This window comes from Hippocampus comes, unplaced genomic scaffold (assembly GCF_001891065.2).
Source record: "Hippocampus comes isolate QL1 unplaced genomic scaffold, H_comes_QL1_v1.1 scaffold78, whole genome shotgun sequence".
Classification (NCBI taxonomy): Eukaryota; Metazoa; Chordata; class Actinopteri; order Syngnathiformes; family Syngnathidae; genus Hippocampus; species Hippocampus comes.
This window is the reverse complement of record NW_017805798.1, coordinates 2,001,113-2,020,518: the sequence shown is the minus strand read 5'-3', so window position 1 is coordinate 2,020,518 and position 19,406 is coordinate 2,001,113. Positions and strand designations below refer to the sequence as shown.

The 19,406-nt window shown below is 42.3% G+C and overlaps 3 protein-coding genes and 1 long non-coding RNA gene across 8 annotated transcripts in view; 1 reads left to right on the top strand and 3 right to left on the bottom strand.

The window, feature by feature from the left end:
- LOC109525235 (collagen alpha-1(XXVII) chain B-like) overlaps nucleotides 1–11,275 on the top strand; it is a 50,719-nt gene extending 39,444 nt beyond the window's left edge. The window contains exons 37-61 of one of the 4 annotated variants that reach the window (XM_019885572.1): nucleotides 1,174–1,281; nucleotides 1,359–1,412; nucleotides 1,596–1,703; nucleotides 1,799–1,852; nucleotides 2,954–3,007; nucleotides 3,737–3,793; nucleotides 4,342–4,395; nucleotides 4,487–4,540; nucleotides 4,620–4,673; nucleotides 4,790–4,843; nucleotides 5,640–5,747; nucleotides 5,819–5,926; nucleotides 6,025–6,132; nucleotides 6,224–6,277; nucleotides 6,447–6,509; nucleotides 6,948–7,001; nucleotides 7,081–7,116; nucleotides 7,568–7,585; nucleotides 7,688–7,723; nucleotides 7,806–7,832; nucleotides 7,916–7,981; nucleotides 9,081–9,252; nucleotides 9,344–9,453; nucleotides 9,562–9,780; nucleotides 10,303–11,275. In XM_019885572.1, the coding sequence (XP_019741131.1) occupies nucleotides 1,174–1,281; nucleotides 1,359–1,412; nucleotides 1,596–1,703; nucleotides 1,799–1,852; nucleotides 2,954–3,007; nucleotides 3,737–3,793; nucleotides 4,342–4,395; nucleotides 4,487–4,540; nucleotides 4,620–4,673; nucleotides 4,790–4,843; nucleotides 5,640–5,747; nucleotides 5,819–5,926; nucleotides 6,025–6,132; nucleotides 6,224–6,277; nucleotides 6,447–6,509; nucleotides 6,948–7,001; nucleotides 7,081–7,116; nucleotides 7,568–7,585; nucleotides 7,688–7,723; nucleotides 7,806–7,832; nucleotides 7,916–7,981; nucleotides 9,081–9,252; nucleotides 9,344–9,453; nucleotides 9,562–9,780; nucleotides 10,303–10,449 (1,977 nt within the window). In that variant the 3' untranslated portion in view covers nucleotides 10,450–11,275. The other 3 variants (XM_019885574.1, XR_002170099.1, XM_019885575.1) reach the window with 3 other exon arrangements.
- Nucleotides 3–9,668, bottom strand: LOC109525240 (uncharacterized). Its single transcript, XR_002170103.1, has 3 exons — nucleotides 9,555–9,668; nucleotides 9,352–9,474; nucleotides 3–68 (listed from the first exon to the last, which is right to left on the bottom strand). It is a non-coding gene; the product is annotated as an uncharacterized LOC109525240 (long non-coding RNA).
- LOC109525238 (3-oxoacyl-[acyl-carrier-protein] reductase FabG-like) lies at nucleotides 11,275–15,449 on the bottom strand. 2 transcript variants are annotated; one of them, XM_019885584.1, is made up of 8 exons: nucleotides 14,588–15,449; nucleotides 13,445–13,618; nucleotides 13,188–13,369; nucleotides 13,025–13,118; nucleotides 12,738–12,807; nucleotides 12,614–12,650; nucleotides 12,472–12,535; nucleotides 11,275–11,768 (listed from the first exon to the last, which is right to left on the bottom strand). In XM_019885584.1, exons 1-8 carry the CDS (start codon nucleotides 14,609–14,611, stop codon nucleotides 11,610–11,612), a joined length of 804 nt encoding a protein of 267 aa, XP_019741143.1. In that variant the 5' UTR covers nucleotides 14,612–15,449; the 3' UTR covers nucleotides 11,275–11,609. The 2 variants fall into 2 exon arrangements, with proteins under 2 accessions (XP_019741143.1, XP_019741144.1); XM_019885585.1 differs by having other exon boundaries at nucleotides 13,188–13,366.
- A 1,597-nt stretch (nucleotides 15,450–17,046) lies between these two features.
- On the bottom strand, nucleotides 17,047–18,877 carry LOC109525159 (3-oxoacyl-[acyl-carrier-protein] reductase FabG-like). Its single transcript, XM_019885450.1, has 4 exons — nucleotides 18,845–18,877; nucleotides 17,860–18,033; nucleotides 17,277–17,455; nucleotides 17,047–17,200 (listed from the first exon to the last, which is right to left on the bottom strand). The coding sequence occupies exons 1-4, from the start codon at nucleotides 18,869–18,871 to the stop codon at nucleotides 17,047–17,049; spliced, it is 534 nt and encodes a 177-aa protein (XP_019741009.1). The 5' UTR covers nucleotides 18,872–18,877.
- Between the last annotated feature and the right edge of the window lie 529 nt (nucleotides 18,878–19,406).

Here is a 19,406-nt window from a genome sequence, read left to right as displayed (position 1 = left end):
CGAGCATTAGCTGTTCACTCTTGGGAGGAAAAAAAAATGAGCTCCTTGTATCGCCTCGTTCTTCCATTCTGGTGAAAGACAAATGGAAAGTCAGCACGTTTTGACTGTCTCTTTGCAGCCGTGTGTCGCTCCGTCAACCCTCCCAAAAGGTATTAAAAGACTACTAAGTAGGTGTCACACAAACAACAAAGTAGCAACAACATCACTCTGTATAGCATAGACATTTGCCTCTTAACTAAAGTTAAAAACTAATCATGGAAGGTCCGAATTGTCGACCACATTGTGGCGAGCAGAACTTTCTGTATTCAGCAGCATGTGCCTTCATAAGAATGAAGAAAACACTTGCTAACTAGCCAACCAACAAAATGAAGAAAATACTTTCCTAATTAACGAGCTAGCCAACTAACTCACTACCTACCCAAGTAATGCCAATTTTGCGACATGGACGCTATTTATTGATTTTTCTGACACCTCGAGTGACTGTTTTCAAAAAGTGACTCCTGACAAATATGACTTGTGTTACAAAGAAACTCCAATGGACCACCTAGCTTGATAAGTCACAACCTAGATAATTAACAAAGAAATGAAATAGTAAACTAACAAATGAAATACTTAGCTAACTGCACACCAAGTGTTGCCAATGTAGTGACTTTTCTGACCCCTCGAGAGACGATGCAAAAAAGCTACCCCAGTAACTATCTATCAAGCCATTTTACAAAACGACGAATTCAGCTGATTAAAAATCTACATATGAAGCAATTAATTTGGAAACTAGCATACACACCTTCTTACCCAGCCGTGCCCACTTAGCCAACTCTGCTTCCTGTCAAGCTAATCGGCAAACTAACCAATTAATAAATAAAATAAATAACATTAACTCTGTAACTATCTAGCTAGCTAACTAACGACCATACCAACCAACTAGCCAACCTTCATTCTACTTTATTACATTTTGCGATGTTAATATAACGTAAACAATGATACCCAGGAAAATTTCATGTCCTCTGGATATTGAAGATAAAATGTGACGGATATTTGCTGTTTATTGGCATTTCTGTTTGAGTAATTTTCCTCGACTCTGCTTGTTTGTTTTGATCAGCTTGAGGATAACTATCCTCCTCCGCCACATAAATCGATATAAATTCTTCCACTGCTACAATGATGTCTCTTCAGGGTGAGAAAGGGGATGCCGGCGCAGAGGGTGCCATGGGAGACAAGGGTGAAATAGGCCAGAAAGGAGAAGATGGACCTTCTGGGCCGCCTGGACTGTCGGGAGTGAGGGTAAGTGTCTATTGGATTCTCTTGATAAATAAGATGTCTTGTTTTTGTCCACTTAAAATCATTCTACTTTAAAAAAGGGTCAGGAGGGTAAACCAGGCAAAATTGGCGAAGGAGGAAAAGCAGGAGATAAGGTTTGTCCACCCGTCACTTTCCCCTTCAAGTCGATTTGCTGTCCCTGTAGTAGTGATTGAACACTTCTTGATAAAGAGATACCTTCTTGGGGATGCTCTCCGATCGTAAATTGGAAATTGTCACTGAAGTCACTGGGGTTTTCACCCCCGCTACATACCTGCTTATTGACTGCCTCTCGCCAGGGCACCAAAGGACACCAAGGTCACCTGGGTGAAAGCGGGCCAATGGGCGAGCAGGGAGCGCCAGGATTTGTCGGACTGAAGGGAGCGAGAGGAACGATAGGTCCAGTGGTAAAACATCCGCTCGCTTTTCAAGCCTCTTTTGGACTGACAGACTTAATTGGATTTTGGTTTAACGTGGACTAAATGTGGATTTATTTCCCCAGGGTGCTCCTGGAAGAATGGGACAGCTGGGAGAGCCGGGAATTCCAGGCTATGAGGTGTGGAATAGCATTTTTTTTTTTTTTAAAGGAAATCCTCTCCAGTAAGGTGATAAAACAATCACCCAGAGTGGGATTTTGTTAGATTTCTATTACTGCTGGTAGCCACTGAAGATACATTGTTCTGCTTTGTGGATGTCACAGTCACAACACTCAAGGGGGATGAATCATTCCGGGCCTTCCATCTGTGACCTTATAGAATTACCTGATCCATTTGACCGTTAAATAGTTTTCAACATAGCACCAAAAAACGTTTTTTTCTTTCACGTCACTGGGTATTCTGCACTTATATGTATTGACCACAGTTTGCAAGAAGCAACCTTATTAATGCATAATTCCAATCATCTATACAATGTATGGTGAACAAAATGCAACTTTCATATTTCAAGTGTTGTTAATGATCTCATTTGAATGGCAGGTTTACAGACTGGGTATCATTTTAAAGATATTCCAGGTGGAAAAATCCAACTCAAGATTGTGAAAGATTTTTTTTTTTTTTTTTTAAGGGAACAGACAAAATAGTGTGTTTGTACCCCAAAATTAAACAAAACTGAATCTGACCCAGACTGTGTAAAAGACAGTTTGAGAAATGTGATTAACCCTTTAGAGGGCACCCATTAAAATTACAGTACAACTCCAGAAAATTAGAAAAACACACATATTTAATTTACTTGTGTAACTTTTTTTGTGTTATGGGGATATACCATTGAAATGTAATTTTATTTTTGAGGGGTGTTTGGTGTCAATTGCAAATAAATTGAAATTACCTGATATGGTTCATCGTGCAGTTTTTTTAACCAGATTTTTTCTGATCAGATTGAACTTTGTTCCGTTCTTACCTTGAATTTGGTTGAAATTTGTTCCATTGGCAGTGAGCACTTCAGCTTTGCCGAGGTGACCAAAATGTCGGTCACATCAGAAATTGACTGGTCCCTTCACCACCAATACAGTGAGACTGGACATTTCAGTGGTCTTTTATTGTGGCCAGCCTATGCCTAAGGCTTTTTTTTTTTCTAACTTGTTCAATTCATGACAACAGAGGAGTACTGAGTGGTAAAAGGTTAGCTTTGTCCGAGTAACGGAGTACTCCTCTTGTTGTAGGGTCACAAAGGACTGCACGGCTCACAAGGACCACCAGGACCAAAAGGTGAAAAGGTACATTGGGACACGATTCGTTCCGCACTCATTACACATTACAGTGCCTAACGTTTGTCGGTTAAGGTAGCCCTTCGATTGGTCGAAAGTAGGGCACATCGAATTCACTTGTTAGCGTTCAAGTGTGCAATCCGCCGAGTAAATGGACACTTTTAGTCACGATTGAAGCAATACAAACATTTCTGTACACTGGACAGGATGCAGCACAACACAAACCAGATTAAAACGCTTTGAGCCATCTGGATGTGCGCAGTTGTATTGTTGTCAGAAAATAATAGCAATGCTTGTTGACTAATCAAAATCATACGGTCACATGTGAACTTGATTGCCTCCCCCAACCAAAACGTGCAGCCGATGTGAAACAAATCATACTTAAACGACTGTCCCAGTCACTCTTTATATTTCTCATTTCGCCACGGCCTTTCACCATTCCTAATTATTTTCTCAATTTTGTCATCATTTTTAAAAAATCCTTTCGTTTGACACATGTAGAACACATGACGGATAAAATCCCTCCCGCGACTGTTATTGTTCAATTAGTGTTTTCGAGTTCCAGAGAAAGCGAGACACTGACTCATCCTTGTGCATTCTAACACTTGGAAAGCACCTGTCCTGTGACGTGGACACGACGATTACGGCATTTGCGTGTAGAAACATTTGCCATGCTCGCCTAAGGGGTAATTCTCAATTCCTTTTTTTGTTTTTGATGATTTTCCTGTTGCTTTTTAGGGTGTGCAAGGGGAGGACAGCAAGATAGAAGGACCCCAAGGTCGCCAAGGTGACAGAGTGAGTTTTTTTCTTCTTTGGTTACCGCTGCTCGGCGATTTAGCCATGAGATGTGAACTGTATTAACGCCCGCTTTAGTTCGGAGGTCGGGGGTTCAAATCTGAGCTTTGGCGTGGGGTCTTTCCTCTGTGTATCGGGGCATCATCCCACATTCCCAAAACATGCATGTTAGGCTCAGAGAAGACTCCAAATTGTGCATCGGTGTGATTGACGTTTTCAAAGAGGAGCTAAAGGGAAGGCACAGCAGCTCGTTCTGATCCTGCTGATCTCACGACGGCTGCGTGTTAAAGGGAACACGTTCCTATGGTGAGAGAGGCGAGCCAAGCAGACAGCTTCACACCATCCCGGTGTTCGAGACGGCTTGTCTGAGGGGCTGCGATTTTAAGACCATGTGCAGCGATGAATATTTTAGTGTCGGACCCGTTGTGATATGTCGCTGGTTTGTTTGGAGGCGTAGGGGACGTCGCCATCTACTTTATGTTCTCTGAGGGTCAGCTGACCGTACCGCATTTGAGGTTGTTTTTTTTCCTCTATGCGCCCCATGGCAGGGCCCTCCTGGTAACAGAGGTGATAGAGGAGAATCAGGTGACCCCGGACACGATGTAAGTGAATTTAAGATGACTACATTCCCCCACCACTTATGAAGCCTGACGATTTTAAGCTCTGCATAGTGTCATGTATGACATTTTGCAGGGTCCAGTAGGTCTTGATGGAGAGAGAGGTAAAGCCGGCGCCCAAGGACTTCCTGTAAGTATGCCGTCGGTTTGATTTAAAGCCACACCAAAGCTTTGACGTTCCTTTTTTCAAACCGTAATGGTCATTTCAGGGACATCCGGGGCCCGGAGGGCAACAAGGACTGAAAGGATCCAAAGGTGAACAAGTAAGGACTTAACTCAGTGTAATGTAGATGACTGCAGGCGCTGTGTGTTGCTCGATTCTAAAAGTCTACCGTGCACTCACATTGGAGTTACACAACGTTAACTCTCTGTGATCCAGGGTCAGAAAGGAAAATCTGGGCCGAGAGGAACATCTGGGAGCAAAGGACCACCGGTGAGATAACTGGCAACAATATAAGACCTTCAGTAACCGTACAGACAATGATTGAAGTTGTTGGAAGTCTTCAAACACAAACTTCACAATAGAGGAAGGGCAATAAATATCACGGGGGTATAAAACGGAATATCCAGAGGCCCAGACATGACGTGGGAAACCATTTTTAAATGGTTGTAGGCTTATTTTCAGGCACATTACTCAATCTATGCCAGCCATCTTAGTTCATCGTAACTGTTGACTGCCAGCCATTTTAGAACCTTTTGACTGATTTATCAAGAACCACAGAATAATCTCTCGAGCTATCTTAAATCACTGTGATAGCAAGTATAACGGTGACTTTGATGCAAGTATTTTTGCTTTCCTGACAGTTAACATCTGAACAGTGGTTTCATTCTATAAATCAGGTAAATAAACATTTTGGAATGGCTATTCACAGCCAAGTTTTTATTCAGTGATATACGAATGCTGTGAGTAACGCCAAATGGTAGAAGATGGCCGCTAACCAGTCAGTGGCTAGTGTGATAAGCTAATGTAGCATTCGAAATCATGGTGGGGGGAGTAAAAACCTACCAAAATAAAAGCTGTAACAGCACAGCACGGCCTATCAGAAGCTAGCATTTTGCCGATCCATCCGCACGACTACCGGTGGTCATTTCTGCGAAACTGAAACACTCGCGGCACAAAAGTACTTGCGCTCAAAATGTGTACAACATCGACTGACTTCCATGTAACTTCCTTGAGTGTTATAAATAAAGATGAGTTGTATTATATTGTATTTATTGTTTTTGACAAGGGTCCAGAGGGCTCCCCTGGCCCACGAGGTGTTACAGGAAGGGAGGGTCTGGAAGGGCTTCATGGAATGGATGGATTGCCCGGAACAGATGGAAGCAAAGGCGCCAAAGTAAGGCAGGCTGTTTGATGAATGGGTTAATAACTTCAACTACGGTTCATCATTCCTATCTTTGCATTCAGGGGGAGCAGGGAGAAGATGGAGGATTAGGCCTCATGGGGAAACCTGGGCCACAGGGTAAAAATGGTGAGACGGGTCTCCCTGGATCTCAAGGTTCTTTTGGATCAAAAGTAAGACTGATCTTATTGGCGAAAACGGTGATATCTCACGGCTGGTACCAGTGTGTTTGTGGGGCACGTTTACCGGATGTCATATTCGTGTGCTTTAGGGTGAAAGGGGTCTTCCGGGCCAAACTGGACCCTCAGGAATTAGGGGAATCGTTGGCAGTGAGGGATTGATGGGAAACCAAGGACTGAAGGGCTCCAAAGGGCAACCAGTACGTATAAATACTGCACGTCATTTAGCATCACAGCCTATTTTGGCACAATGTTTTAAATAATTGTACGACCCATTCTTTAATATTTCAGGGGGACATTGGTGAACAAGGATTTGCAGGGGTGCTAGGTCTCTTTGGACCTAAGGTAGGATTCCATCAAAATCCATCCAGTATTTTGAAATGTCTCAAACGTTGACATTCCACGATTTGCTTTCTTCTTGAGATGTTCTGCTCCGGTACTAACGAGTCAACTCTGCATTTTGCTTTCATTATGTGTGAGTCCATGAATGTAAAGAATTGGTCTCTCTCCCCAGGGACCCCAAGGAGACATGGGCCCAGCGGGGATACAGGGACCAAAAGGACCAAGAGGACTGATGGTAAGTACGTCTGGATATTCTGCCTTGATTTGAACCCAAAATACAACTCCGTGTAGCGCTGCGTGATATTACGATAGATATCGAAGCGTGATATAACCGTATCTACCGTACGATAGAACCCTGGATCATTTCTATCATAATTTTGTGGGGTATTGAGTTATCTCTGTTGCTACAATAATGTCGCGTCCGAGAAGGTCGCTCAACAACAGCCGCCTTAGTATTACATCATCCTCGTGACATGATCGATTGACCCCTCAAGCCAACCGTGACATGAATTTAACCACTGTTGCGTGGGTTGATTGCTCATGTCTGGAGAGCGGGCCGAAGGTATCACGTGCCAATGAGGCGAGACCGCTGCACCGGGGCCGGCAACCGTTTCGCGGTCCGGCGGTTGGGCCCCGCTGCTCGCAATCACTCAAATGCGTCCTTGCTTTCCAGGGTACGGACGGAGCTCTGGGCCCCGTTGGCATCATCGGCCCCAACGGCCATCCTGTACGTACCTGTATGACACATCCTGACTTGACAGTTTTATGGTCCTTGGAGTGACCCCCCTGCTTTCTCTCTCATCAAGGGACTACAAGGTGACAAAGGAAGTCGGGGGGACGTGGTGCGTGACAAACTTTTGACAAATCCCTTTCTGTCTGAACTGAGTGCTGGCTGGCATGCTTAGCGTGGAGGCTACACACACACACACACACACACACACACACACACACACACACACACACACACACACACACACACACACACACGGCGGTCTCTAACGCCCTTTGGCACTTTCCTCTTGTGCACCACTGTTGCAATATCCACAGTGACACTTTGCGCTAATGAAATTCTGCTTCATACCGATCGATCCATTTAATCGCTTTATTGATATGCTTCACACCTAAAAAATGCGCTTACGACGAGAAGGGAGTAATCTCACAGAAGTGATTTGAAAAAAAGGGTTGAGCAGATGTTTGTTAAACAGGCGGCGCAAAAATGTTTCAACCTCCATCCTCATTCTATTGTTCTGGAATTGTCTGCCGTCAAGTATTGATCTATTTCATCCTTAACAGGGCTTGCCAGGACCAAGGGTAAGGAATAATAAATCGTTTCAGTCCAAGCAACCTCTGAAAAAAAAAAACAATATTTTAAAGCTGAACATGTTAACAGGATTTTTTTTTTTTTTTCTTCAGGGATCTCCCGGTCCTCGTGGCCCACCGGGGCCTCCAGTAAGTTCACTTCACTCTTCATAGTTTACGTGCATAACTTATTGGACGTTTGGTAATAAGATCGCCTTTTTGTTTTCCCTAGGGTCGCACCGGTTCTACCCTTTCTCTTGTGTGTATTTCTTTTTCTGGTGAATTCAGGTTAAGCCTCAAACTATGTGCGCTTTGCCTGACGTCTTTGTTTTATTTCTGTAGAGGAACGAGGCACTTGGTGCAACTTTTCAAGTCATCATTGATTCGCATAATCCACTCAGGCCAGAGGTGAGTTCTGACTGACACTTAAGCCTGTGAGGTTTGAACCTTTTATAGGGAACTCATTGAAATAAATGGACAATTGACATTTTAAACGTATCACATTATTATATTATACGATGCAGCTTTTGCAACTTTGTTACGCATCATTATCATGACATCGCACGACTTCCGATACATGACAATGAATTTTAATAACTCCATTATCATCGTCACCTTTCTTCATTTATTGGTTGCTATAAATCACACGGTTGAACAACCTTTACGTCCACCCAAAAAAATGGAACGGCAGTTGTACGGCAACTCCACTCGGACAAAGTATCGCACACAGCCCGAATCTCAAAACTGCCTCTTTGCCCAATCTGCCGCAGAAGCAACATCACAAATTTTATAATAAAATCATGTGAGCGAGCATGCATTCCAGAAGGCTTAAATAAAATATGATCTTCGATTCGGGTGATGCATCTCGAAAACGGTATTTCCCTCAGGTGCTGAACACAATTCAATCATCCGAGGCTGGTAACCTCCAATATTAAAGTGCAGTGGAGATGTAATGAAAACGTTGAGGCAAATAAGTAACAAAGTAATAAAAGGCAGAAACCGGGCAGTAGAATGGTTGTCGACAATTAATATTTCATCGACCACTTGTATTGTAATTGCCAACTTCTCATGTGTTATGTCTCTGAAATACTTTCCCAATGTGTTTAACACATGCACATCATGGTTCAGATTTGATTTTGTAAGTAGGCCAATTTCAACTAAAGTGACCAAATATGGTCTCCTTTACCCTATAAAAAAAAAAAGACAAAAAATTAATCTAGGAACACTTTGCTGAGCCAGCACTGAAATCTTGACTCAGGGAAGCAAAAGGTTTACTGTTCTATCGTGTGAGTGAGGTGAACCACTGGGCTCTGGTTTGAACCCCCAAACTTTCCATCCCCTTTTTTGGAATGTGACATATGGGTCAACGTCCTCTTGTGTCTTTCAGATATACGAGTGTATCTTTGTCAACAAATCTGGTTTTGCAAAACACATGAAGCAGAACTGAAAATTCTTATGTTCCCGCAAACATGAACTCAAAATGACAAATGTTGTCGTCTGTTCAAAGCTGAATTACCACAATATGGACCTTCCCATGCTGGACCAGGGAACGGAGATCTTCAGGACTCTGGAGCATCTCAGCTCTCTAATCCACAGTCTAAAGAACCCACTAGGGAAGCGCAACAATCCAGCTCGCATCTGCCGAGACCTCTACAACTGCGAGCAAAGGATGTACGACGGTAGGGTCCCAAATAGCCGGACAGATGCTTACGCTGGTGCATAGTTTTGTTTTGTTTTTTTTGCAGAAACAATCTGCTGCTGCTTTTCCAGGCACTTACTGGATCGATCCAAACCTGGGCTGCGATGCTGACACCATCGAGGTCACATGCAACTTCACTGCTGGAGGACAGACATGCTTGAAACCCGTCACCGTCTCCAAGGTTGGATCAGCAAATGCGTGCCTAAAAGTTAATGCATGGCAGGGTGTTTTTTTTTCCTGGCTCAAACTGTCGCAGAATCTGGGAAGAGAATGCTGATTTACCTTCCAGGTGGAGATGGGGGTCGGTCGCATCCAGATGAACTTCATCCACCTTTTGAGTAGCGAGGCTGTGCAACACATCACGGTCCACTGCTTTAACACGCCTGTTTGGGCAGCGGGACCTTCCTTGCAGCACTACAGCCAGGCCGTGAGCTTCAAGACCTGGACAGGGGAGAAGATCCGAGCAGGCGATCTTCTGGAACCACTTGTGCCCAGAGACGACTGCTGGGTATGTGCACACTCCACTCTCTGTGCTGACGGCGTTCAAGTCAAACATGTAAAAGTCTGAATTGAGCTACACGAATAATAATATTGGGCTGATATTTTCCCTTTTACTGAAAATAAATATTGGTTTTAAGTATCAGTTATCGGCCTCCTTAGCTGCTAATACTTAGTATCAGACATATCGGCCGAGTGTGGAAGACTATGGAGAGTTTACCCCCTTGAGCAGATGTATACCATCTACACAACTAAAATAAACTTGACCGGGAGGAACAAAGAAAGCGATTTAGGGAACTGAAACCCCAACAGAAAACTGTAGTCTTGTTCCATACTCCATCGCAGAAATTAGTCCAACTGTCGCCATTTCTATATTTTGAATGCAGATCATCGGCTGTCATTTCATCTTTAACTTGTAACGCATTTCCGGAAAAGCAATTTTTAGATCAAACCAAAACCTTTGCAGAAATACGGAGGCAAATGCTTTTCACTGGACCGTGACGGAATCTATTTTTTGACACAATGTTCCCAGATCAAGGACGGCCGCTGGCGTCAGACCCACTTTGTGTTTCAGACTCAGGAGCCCAATTTACTCCCCATCGTGGAAATATCCAACTTGCCGACCACAGAACCTGGATCACGTTATCACCTTGAGGTTGGACCCGTTTGCTTCTTATAAAACCTCAGTAAAGGCCAGCCCTCCCTCGACCTCCTGAGTGGGGTGACCCGACGGACAGTTGCGGACTGCAAGGAACCCTGATTATGCTCCTGAAACTATGCTTGGACTGCAGAAACAGAGGCGGGAACATATAAGACTTCTGGCACTGATCCGCCTTTGGAATAAAAGCCTTTCTTCTCCAGTGACTTGCCGCAAGCTTTGAATTGCCCTGGATGGAAGGAAAACGATAAGAACATTTCATTGTTTTGGCGCTATCAAACTCTGATTGTACAGAAATAATGAAGGTCCATTTATAAATGCGCTAATGTATTATTTATAACTGTGTATGTGCTGTATATTGTGATATAAAGTGCAATAGCTGTGACTGCGCGCATCATATCACTCATTCGGATGTCTTCGCACAAGCACGTGAGAAGATACTACCTCGTTCGGCACGTCTGAGTGGTCCTGATTTGGGTGCTCTCACTGGACACATTAGGGACACTTGCGCAATCTAATGAGAAAAGGAACATTCTCCACTGCGCTCGGTGAAACGCAGCGCGGTGCGACGTCACTGGCAAAGGACAACTTAAAAAACACGGTGCTGATCAAAATCCGATTCAAACGGAACGGTGTCATCTTTGAAAAAGCAAATGTTTCGCTCTCATTCGTTTTGGGTGCTGTGAAAATTTGTCACATTCGTGACGTTTTTCTCAAACTGGCGAATCAAAATGTACGCACTTATTTGTGATTCATTTGTCTCAATCAAGACTTGAGTTATTGTAAATTGTGAACTTAAAATGTTAGGAAACACTCTGATGTCGACGATTTATCTTTTTTTTTTAAATGCCATTGTCTAATTGCTCGACTGAATGGAATGACAATTCAATACACCTTTTTGAAAAATACAACGAAAATTGAGAATGACTTCACGTTAGACTGTGCAAGTGTACCGAACCTGGTGCTGCAACTATCCTGTACTCAATGGGAATACAACACAAAATATGCACGCCGGCCACATTTTGTTCAATAAATTTTATTTTGTCAAGCTACCGTGATCATTTTTTATATTTAGCACCGTGAAGTTGTTCGGTTCAATGTGGAAAAACTCAACTCATACTTGTGAAAATTATCTGTGAGGTACTTTCTTATCTACTAATTCTACCTTCTACCGTCAAAGTTTATCGTGGGCACATAGCATGGCGGCCCCCGTCGATGGGGAGGTTGACTCCGGTGATGAAAGTGGCGGCATCCGATGCCAGGAAGGCGATGCTGTGGGCCACCTCGTCCACTTCGCCCGGTCGGCCGAGCGCGTGAGTCTGCTTGCACTTTTCTAGGAACTAAAAGGATGAAAAAAAGAAAACAAGAACCACACCATGTACCACCTACAAAGATACATACCGGTATATCTCCAAGTACTGCCATCATGATCAATAATATATTAACGTTTTGCATTTGCATACAAACGGAATCAAATCAGTGTTTACAAACAAACATCTCTTCAAGAACACGTAAATGTATTGAACTTACCAAGTGAAATGCAACTGAACTGCACAGATTCTTTTGTGTACCACTAGAGGGCGCCCACCGTTCCAGGTTCACTGGCATGTAGATAAATCCCAAACACACCTGGCCACCGAGGCAACTTGAGCCCAGACAGTTAAAATAAACTGGTAACATGTTATTTGACTTCCAAATTGTCCTCATTTCAAATGGATATTTCCCATGGGAAATAATGTCAAGTGAATTCATCGTCATCAACATAAATGTAAATTGAGTTTTTTTTTTTTTTTGTTGCTCTTTTTTTCCATAATTATTCCTGTGCAATTTGATGCAAGTAAATGCTGTTGGGGATGGGCTGAGAAAACTCTTTGAAAGCTTGTTTGAGAGCAGGAAAAATAAAGCAAAACCCAGAAGGGAAAAAAAAACAAAAAGGTACCTTGTCTCTCCCTCACGTGCTCACTCCTCCTGCACCTTCCTTCTTTTGTCCATGTGTGTACAATATAACTGTAAAAAGTTACATATACATGCTCGTGTTTGTACCTTTGCATATTGCTCCTCATTCAGTCCTGCCCTCTTGTGCACTTCTGTCACGATCACACCGGGACTGTGGAATTAAAACACACAATGGATCAAAAAGTGTCCCCTGGAGCACTTTGGAAGGCCACAAGGTCATGAAACATACCACACGGAGTTGACTCGAACTTGCTTCGACGCTAGTTCTGAAATGAAAAGCACTTCCATGATTCCTCTTTTTTTCTTTTTTTTTTGAATGAAAAGAGCATTGTAAGATAAAACTGCTGACTCACCCAGTGCGACACAGCGAGTGAATTGGTCAATGGCCGACTTGGACATACAATAGGCCAGAACACCAGGGAACTACAATGACAACAGACTGCAAAGATTGTACCAGATGCTTTTAACCTGTATAGTTATTTTCATGCTCTTTGGACACTTCAATTGGAACACCATCAATATGTATTGTGTCTATGCATGCAGTGTATGTGTGTGTGTGAATGAATTATCTCATGAGATCGTGTGACGAATCAAGTGGCCATTGAATTCATAACGATGACAATTTTATGAATATCTGTACCGATCTCTGTCCATTGACGCTGGACACGTTGACGATGGAGCCTTTGGTCTTGATCAGGTGAGGCACACAGAGCTGGGTCAGGTGGTACACAGATCTAGAAAGCAAGTATCACCGAGTACTCACAGTGTAACCAGCATGAGTGCGTCTCCACGACGACGCTCACCTGACATTGATGTTCATGACCCTGTCGTACGTCGCCAGGTCTGACGTCTCGATGCCGCCTAAGGCCAGGATACCGGCGCTGTTCACCAGGACGTCCAGCCGGCCAAAGTGCGCGACAACTTCCTCCACCGTCCTCCTCACTGTGTCCTCGTCTGTCAGGTCGCCGGGCACAAGCAAGGGCTGCTCCAAACATGAGTAGAAGGAAACTACGCTTAAAGACTTTTAACAAGTGGCATCCGTATTTGTACACATCTATACCTCAGTTCCTCCAGCATACTCTGCGCACTCTTTGGCCACTTTCTTCAGACTCTCCACATCTCTGCCATTGAGAGCCAGCGCAGCTCCCAATTTAGCAAACAAGACGGCCGTACCTGCACCGATACCTGAACTGGCACCCGTGATCAGGGTCACTTTTCCCTTCAGGGAAGACACCTGAAAGAGACATGACACGGCTATAAAAAAAAAAAAAAAAAAAGATAACATTAATATGTTTACTCCAGCACCCCCTCACACCCCTTGTGAGGATAAAGTGGATCGGAAAATGGATGGATGGATGGATGGATGGACATTTAGCCAGACAACATAACAGCACTGACAGTAATACAGTACATTCTTTATCCTCAATGAAGAATGATGAGTAAGGGTGTCATACTGATGAACTGAGAGTAGAAATATCTCAATGACCAGTTTGTCTGTCTGTCTGTCTGTCTTATACTGTGGCCAAGGTGAGCACCCCAGAAAGAGCAGCACTATGGTCATTGAATTGGTGCAGTGTGACCAAAACTGTTTCATCCCTTTGAACGGTTGAGGACTACTCCTTCCCAGTCCACAACACGGACGAGTACATAACAGACAGTGATATGGAGGGTTCTGGCGATCAGTGTTTGAAGACTTTAATTTCTCAACTTTTAGTCATACAGAATTCATAAAGTATGGTCCAGAAAATAACATAGACGATGATGATGATGATCAGTGCTGACATAATTTGACCAAATAAAAACACAGACATTTATGAAGCAGTATTTCTTTTTTTTTTCTTTGAACTTGTCTAAGGCCATCCATAACTTGCAAATGAGAATTCCACATTTTTGGGACGACCCTAAAAGCAACACAGAAACCACATGACAGAGGCGTCATATTGTAATACCACTAATTTATATCGTTTTGAATGTGAATAACTAAGAACTGAATACAAGTAGTCAGGAACAAGAGGATGCTCACGTTTCTTTTAAGAGTCCTATTCGGGGGGAAAAAAACAAAACACCAATTTCATCAGAGTTATAGAGCTGAGTTTCATTGTTTTTCTCCAAGAATGAAATAAAATCTATTCTATTCTTCCATGTTAGAGTAAAGTCCATGTCCCTTGGATATAACAAGAGGGAGAAGCGAAGCGTAACTTACTTTATATGCGTCACCTGATGCCATTTGCGTTTAAAAAAATCAACCTGAAAAATTCCACTGACGTGTTCTCGTGTAACTCATAAGCAGAGCCACAAGCAGAGATTTCCGGGTGGGGCCCAAGCTAGACCTGTGATTGGTTCAACAGAAGTGACGTCAGAAACGATACAAATTACGAGTTCTCATCAAACAATATTGTGCATCGCTGCATACGAATCAAAATGACGGTATTATTAATTTTAAAAAGATGGTGATTAAAAAACTTTAAAACATACCATGTGACATTTTTATTTAACTTTTTTTGAATGAATAAAAATATACAAGTGAAATAAGAAACGTTTTGCTTTCTTATTGGTCATAATTCTTTTTGGCTAAAGCTAACTGTGAGGTACACATGCAAATAAAATGTTTGTGGTGTTATATTATTATTATTATTATTATTATTATTATTATTATATTAACTGGATGTGCAGCATGATTACAATTAAATATCATTTGATATGAAAAAACGAAATGATGCTTTAAGAATAAAGAAAAAAAATACCTGAACATTCTTCTCACAGTCATCCATATACAATAATCACGCTTGCCAAAACATTTGGTACCCATACAGAATTGAATTGATCATTTATAATGCAAAATCCCAAATGTACGACTATATCTAATTATAAACTCTCATGGTTAGATTTCACATGGACTCATAGCATGGCGGCCCCCATCGATGGAGAGGCTGACTCCGGTAATGAAACTAGCAGCGTCCGATGCCAGGAAGGCGATGCTGTGCGCCACCTCGTCCACTTCACCCGGTCGGCCAAGTGCGTGAGTCTGCTTGGACTTTTCAAGGAACTAAAAGGACAAAACAAAAGAGACCATTCAAAAAAAACTATTGATTTAAAGTTGTGTCCATGCACACCAGGCTATAGCTGAGGTCAGAATATAGAGTGGAACGCCCCCCCTCCCCAATGGGTTCCGTGACACTGATTGACTTCCAAACTGCTATAATATCAAAACGACTGTCATACGTACAAGAGGTTAAACACAGAATAATAAATCTAAAATGAAGTAACACTAGATAAATCTAATTTTGATATTGCTTCTACGCCAAATTGTTCGACCTTGAAGGATCCTTGGGTCTGTTAAAGCACGGGACAGGCAAGTGTCAATGTTGCTTTACCACAGCAGTCTCCTTCGCATCCAGTCCTGCTCTCTTGAAAATGTTTGTGACGATCACACCAGGGCTGCGGAAATAAAACACATCACGGTTTGAAAAGTGTCCCCTGCAGGGATTTGGATGAACATGAGGTCATTGAACATACCAAACAGCATTGACTCTAACTTGCTTTGGTGCCAGTTCTGAAATTAAAAGCATGTCAAGTACATTGTTTTTTTTTTTTTGTTTTTTTTTTAGTGCATCTTTAGATGGAACTACTGACTCACCCAGAGCTACACAGCGAGTGAATTGGTCAAGGGCAGACTTGGACATACAATAGACCAGGGTGCCAGGGTACTACAATGACAACAATTTGAAACATTTCCTGAGGAGAGATGTCCAATGTCCAACTCGGTGATCATTTGCGGCTGTTTGTTTTATTATAATACAAAGACAGACTTTATAATTACATGTTACCTTGTATGTTCTTAAGCTAACATGTAATTATATAGTTATCTTCTATGGTTAAGTCATTTGAGGTTCGATTACATTTTTTTATTTTAGAGTGCATGCGCTGCAGTTTCTTTGACTGAACAGAATAGGGTGAAACGGGTAAACTCTTTATTTGTCCAAGGTGTCTAACTGACTTTTTAACCCTTGGATCTTATGCAACCTACAGTACAGTATTTCACAAATGCTAAGCCGGAGGATGTTATTTGTTTAATATTCAACTTTAAGATGTATTGGATTGGTTTGAGAATGGAAAAAAAGCACATTAAACTGGCCCCTGCAACTTGATCCACCTGTGGTATTTTCAGCCACATCTCATATCTCTTGAGCTCATCCTCGAACACTTCTTGCTGGCTCAATGACTAAACATTTGACGTTCATTCCTCACAAATTCACTTTTTTTTTCCTTTTAACCTATTATTTGTGGGAAAGCCTGTTTTGTCCTCTTTCTAAAATGCCCTAAAATGCCACAAGACGGCACTAAAACCCTGTCCAAATAGGAAATTAGTACTACAGTAATTGGTCCACCAAAATATGATGAAGTGATACCGAGGAGGCACATGTGCACTTAGGCTGCGTTTTGTCGAAACTCAAATCATCTGTCAGCCATTTAATTTTGAAATGTAATACGGTACTGTAACGATGCGATCGAAACGATTTTGGATGGATTATGAGATCACAGTTTGTGGTGTACTTATGGATGAAATTATTCTAATCATATTTCTGGGAAGTACTTGTCATGGCAGGGATCGGTTGTTAGTGGGGACCTTTAATTGGTTACTGTAATCGGCAGCCACATGAATCACAATCCAATCGAATCGTGATGTGGATAAAGAATCCCACCCCTTAGGAATGTCCATACCGCTCTGAGTGCAGCGACGCTGGCCACGTTGACAATGCAGCCTTTGGTCTTGATCAGGTGAGGCACACAGAGTTGGGTCAATTGGTAGACAGATCTAGAAAACAAGTCCCAATTGGAACGACCTCACAACAGTGCAACAGGCATGAGTGCATCTCCATGACGACGCTCACCTGACATTAATGTTCATGACCCTGTCGTACGTCGCCAGGTCGGACGTCTCGATGCCGCCGAAGGCCAGGATGCCGGCGTTGTTCACCAGGACGTCCAGCCGGCCGAAGCGCGCGATGACTTCCTCCACCGTCTTCTTCACTGTGTCCTCGTCTGTAAGGTCGCCGGGCACAAGCAGATGCTGCACGGTGTACGCAAAGCATAAGTAACGACTCTTAAGACCTTACTGACACGCTGTTTAAAAAACAAGCAAAAAAAAAAAAAAAAAAGGATGAAGTCAAAATTTTAAATTGAGCGATTCAAAAGACATTTCAAGTTATGTTAATGTGGAAATTGGCTTTACCACATTTTCAACAAAGAAATGAAAAATGACAGAACAAATTGTCTCTTGTTTTTTTCCCCACTTTAAAGATATTATTACATACAAATCAGCAATTTGCTTTCCTTATGTTGTCCTAAATTGCCATAAATGTCAATAATTTATATTTCAAAGTTGTTCCAACTTAAATGACTGTTTTAGCCACCCCAAAAAATACAAGTTGTGTTTTTGAACAGTGCGGGCACCTCTAGCGAACACATCAGTACCTGAGTTCCGTCACCACACTCTGTACACTCTTTGGGCACTTTCTTCAGATTCTCCACATCTTTGTCATTGAGTGCCAGGATAGCTCCCAGTTTTGCAAACAGGACGGCCGTACCTGCACCAATACCCGAGCTGGCACCCGTGATCAGGGTCACTTTTCCCTTCAGGGAAGACCCCTGAAACAGACATGACACAGCTGGGGGGACTTTTTCGGTGGAACCCTGATCTTTTCTCCTGGATATGGACGGCTTGTGATAATTCAGGGATTTTAAAGAAAAACTTTTAATCAGATTTAATCCAGTATAGTATAATTATGCAGATTTCAAAGGGCTTTTGCTTTAAAACGCAACATCCGATCTGAATAAAACTGCCTCGTTGCAATTCTGAGCTGGTCTAGTTTCTCCCAGGAGTGGATTGATATTGTGTGATCATTTAGGGATTCGTTTTTAGATCAGGTTGAATGACCATTATTTTGAAATGCTAAATCAGATTTGGAGGTGGAGGAAACTTCCTGGGTGGAATCACAGGCTTGTCTAATCTTAAGTGTCCTAAATGTGATGACAAAGTTCATGATCCACCTCGATAATAAAGACTGAACAAATACATTGTTTGAGATGCAAAGCATTGCTGTCCAATTGTTCGTTGACGTATGGTAGATTTTTATTTTGAAATGGGTCCATGCACCGCGTTGGAAGCGTGTTACTGTCATGCTGTGTTTCAACAGACATTGATCAATTTTAGTGGAGGAAGACTTGGCTTTGTCTTTTCCAGTGCAAAATGGCCTGGCTGCAGCAATTCAGACGAGCAACAGGCGTTTAGCAGTTCATGGCGTGGTCATGTTGACCGTTAATTTGAGTTTGTTTTTTTTAAACTCTAATCAACATGTGCCCTCTCTACATAATGCTTCTAATATACTTTAAGGGGAAACAAAATATTCAGTGGAAAGGATCAGAAAAATAAATGACTGAATCCATAAAATAAACTTACTCTTAAAGCGTCACTCGAGGCCGACATTCCACTAACTTGAGGTCAAGTGTCCGGATTTCACAGCTGCCAGTGTATAAAAAATGGTGAGATACATGGGCGGAGCTACGTGGGGGCCATCACCACACCTCCATTTGCTCACTGTTGTCTTTTCCTCCTAATTTCACATTGATGTAGTGTTCTGAGATCCATTGGATGCTCTGCCATAAGCTTTTTTAAAAAAAAATTTAATTAATGACCTCAATGAAAATTCACATCTTTTAGTCGAAATCGATCACAATGATGACTGTCACACCATTAGAACCAAACAACATAACTGAGAAGTCATTGTTTATCCTACCATTCACAATCATGGCTTTTTGAATCAAGTATAGCAGTCTTGCACACGCAGTCATAATACAAAAGCAGGAACAAACCGAAGTAAAAAGCAACATGAAGGATGAAGATCTTTTTCTGTCATTGTGCTTTTCAGATATGATTTGAATGAATGAGCCATTGGTTGCACAATGCAAACAATTGAAAAATGATTACATGTATGCAAATGAGCGCATGAGATCGTAAACAA

Bases quoted from the DNA above. Each gene is read 5' to 3' on its own strand.
- LOC109525238 (XM_019885584.1), bottom strand. From the start codon at position 14,611: ATGGCATCAGGTGACGCATATAAA. The intron at 13,619-14,587 runs GTAAGTTACGCT...TGTCTCTTTCAG, and splicing joins CATCAGGTGACGCATATAAA to GTGTCTTCCCTGAAGGGAAA. The intron at 11,769-12,471 runs GTACAAACACGA...TCATCCTTTTAG, and splicing joins ATGAGGAGCAATATGCAAAG to TTCCTAGAAAAGTGCAAGCA.
- LOC109525159 (XM_019885450.1), bottom strand. From the start codon at position 18,871: ATGTCGGCCTCGAGTGACGCTTTAAGA. The intron at 17,456-17,859 runs GTACTGATGTGT...TACACCGTGCAG, and splicing joins AGTGTGGTGACGGAACTCAG to CATCTGCTTGTGCCCGGCGA. The intron at 17,201-17,276 runs GTGAGCGTCGTC...CTTGTTTTCTAG, and splicing joins GTCATGAACATTAATGTCAG to ATCTGTCTACCAATTGACCC.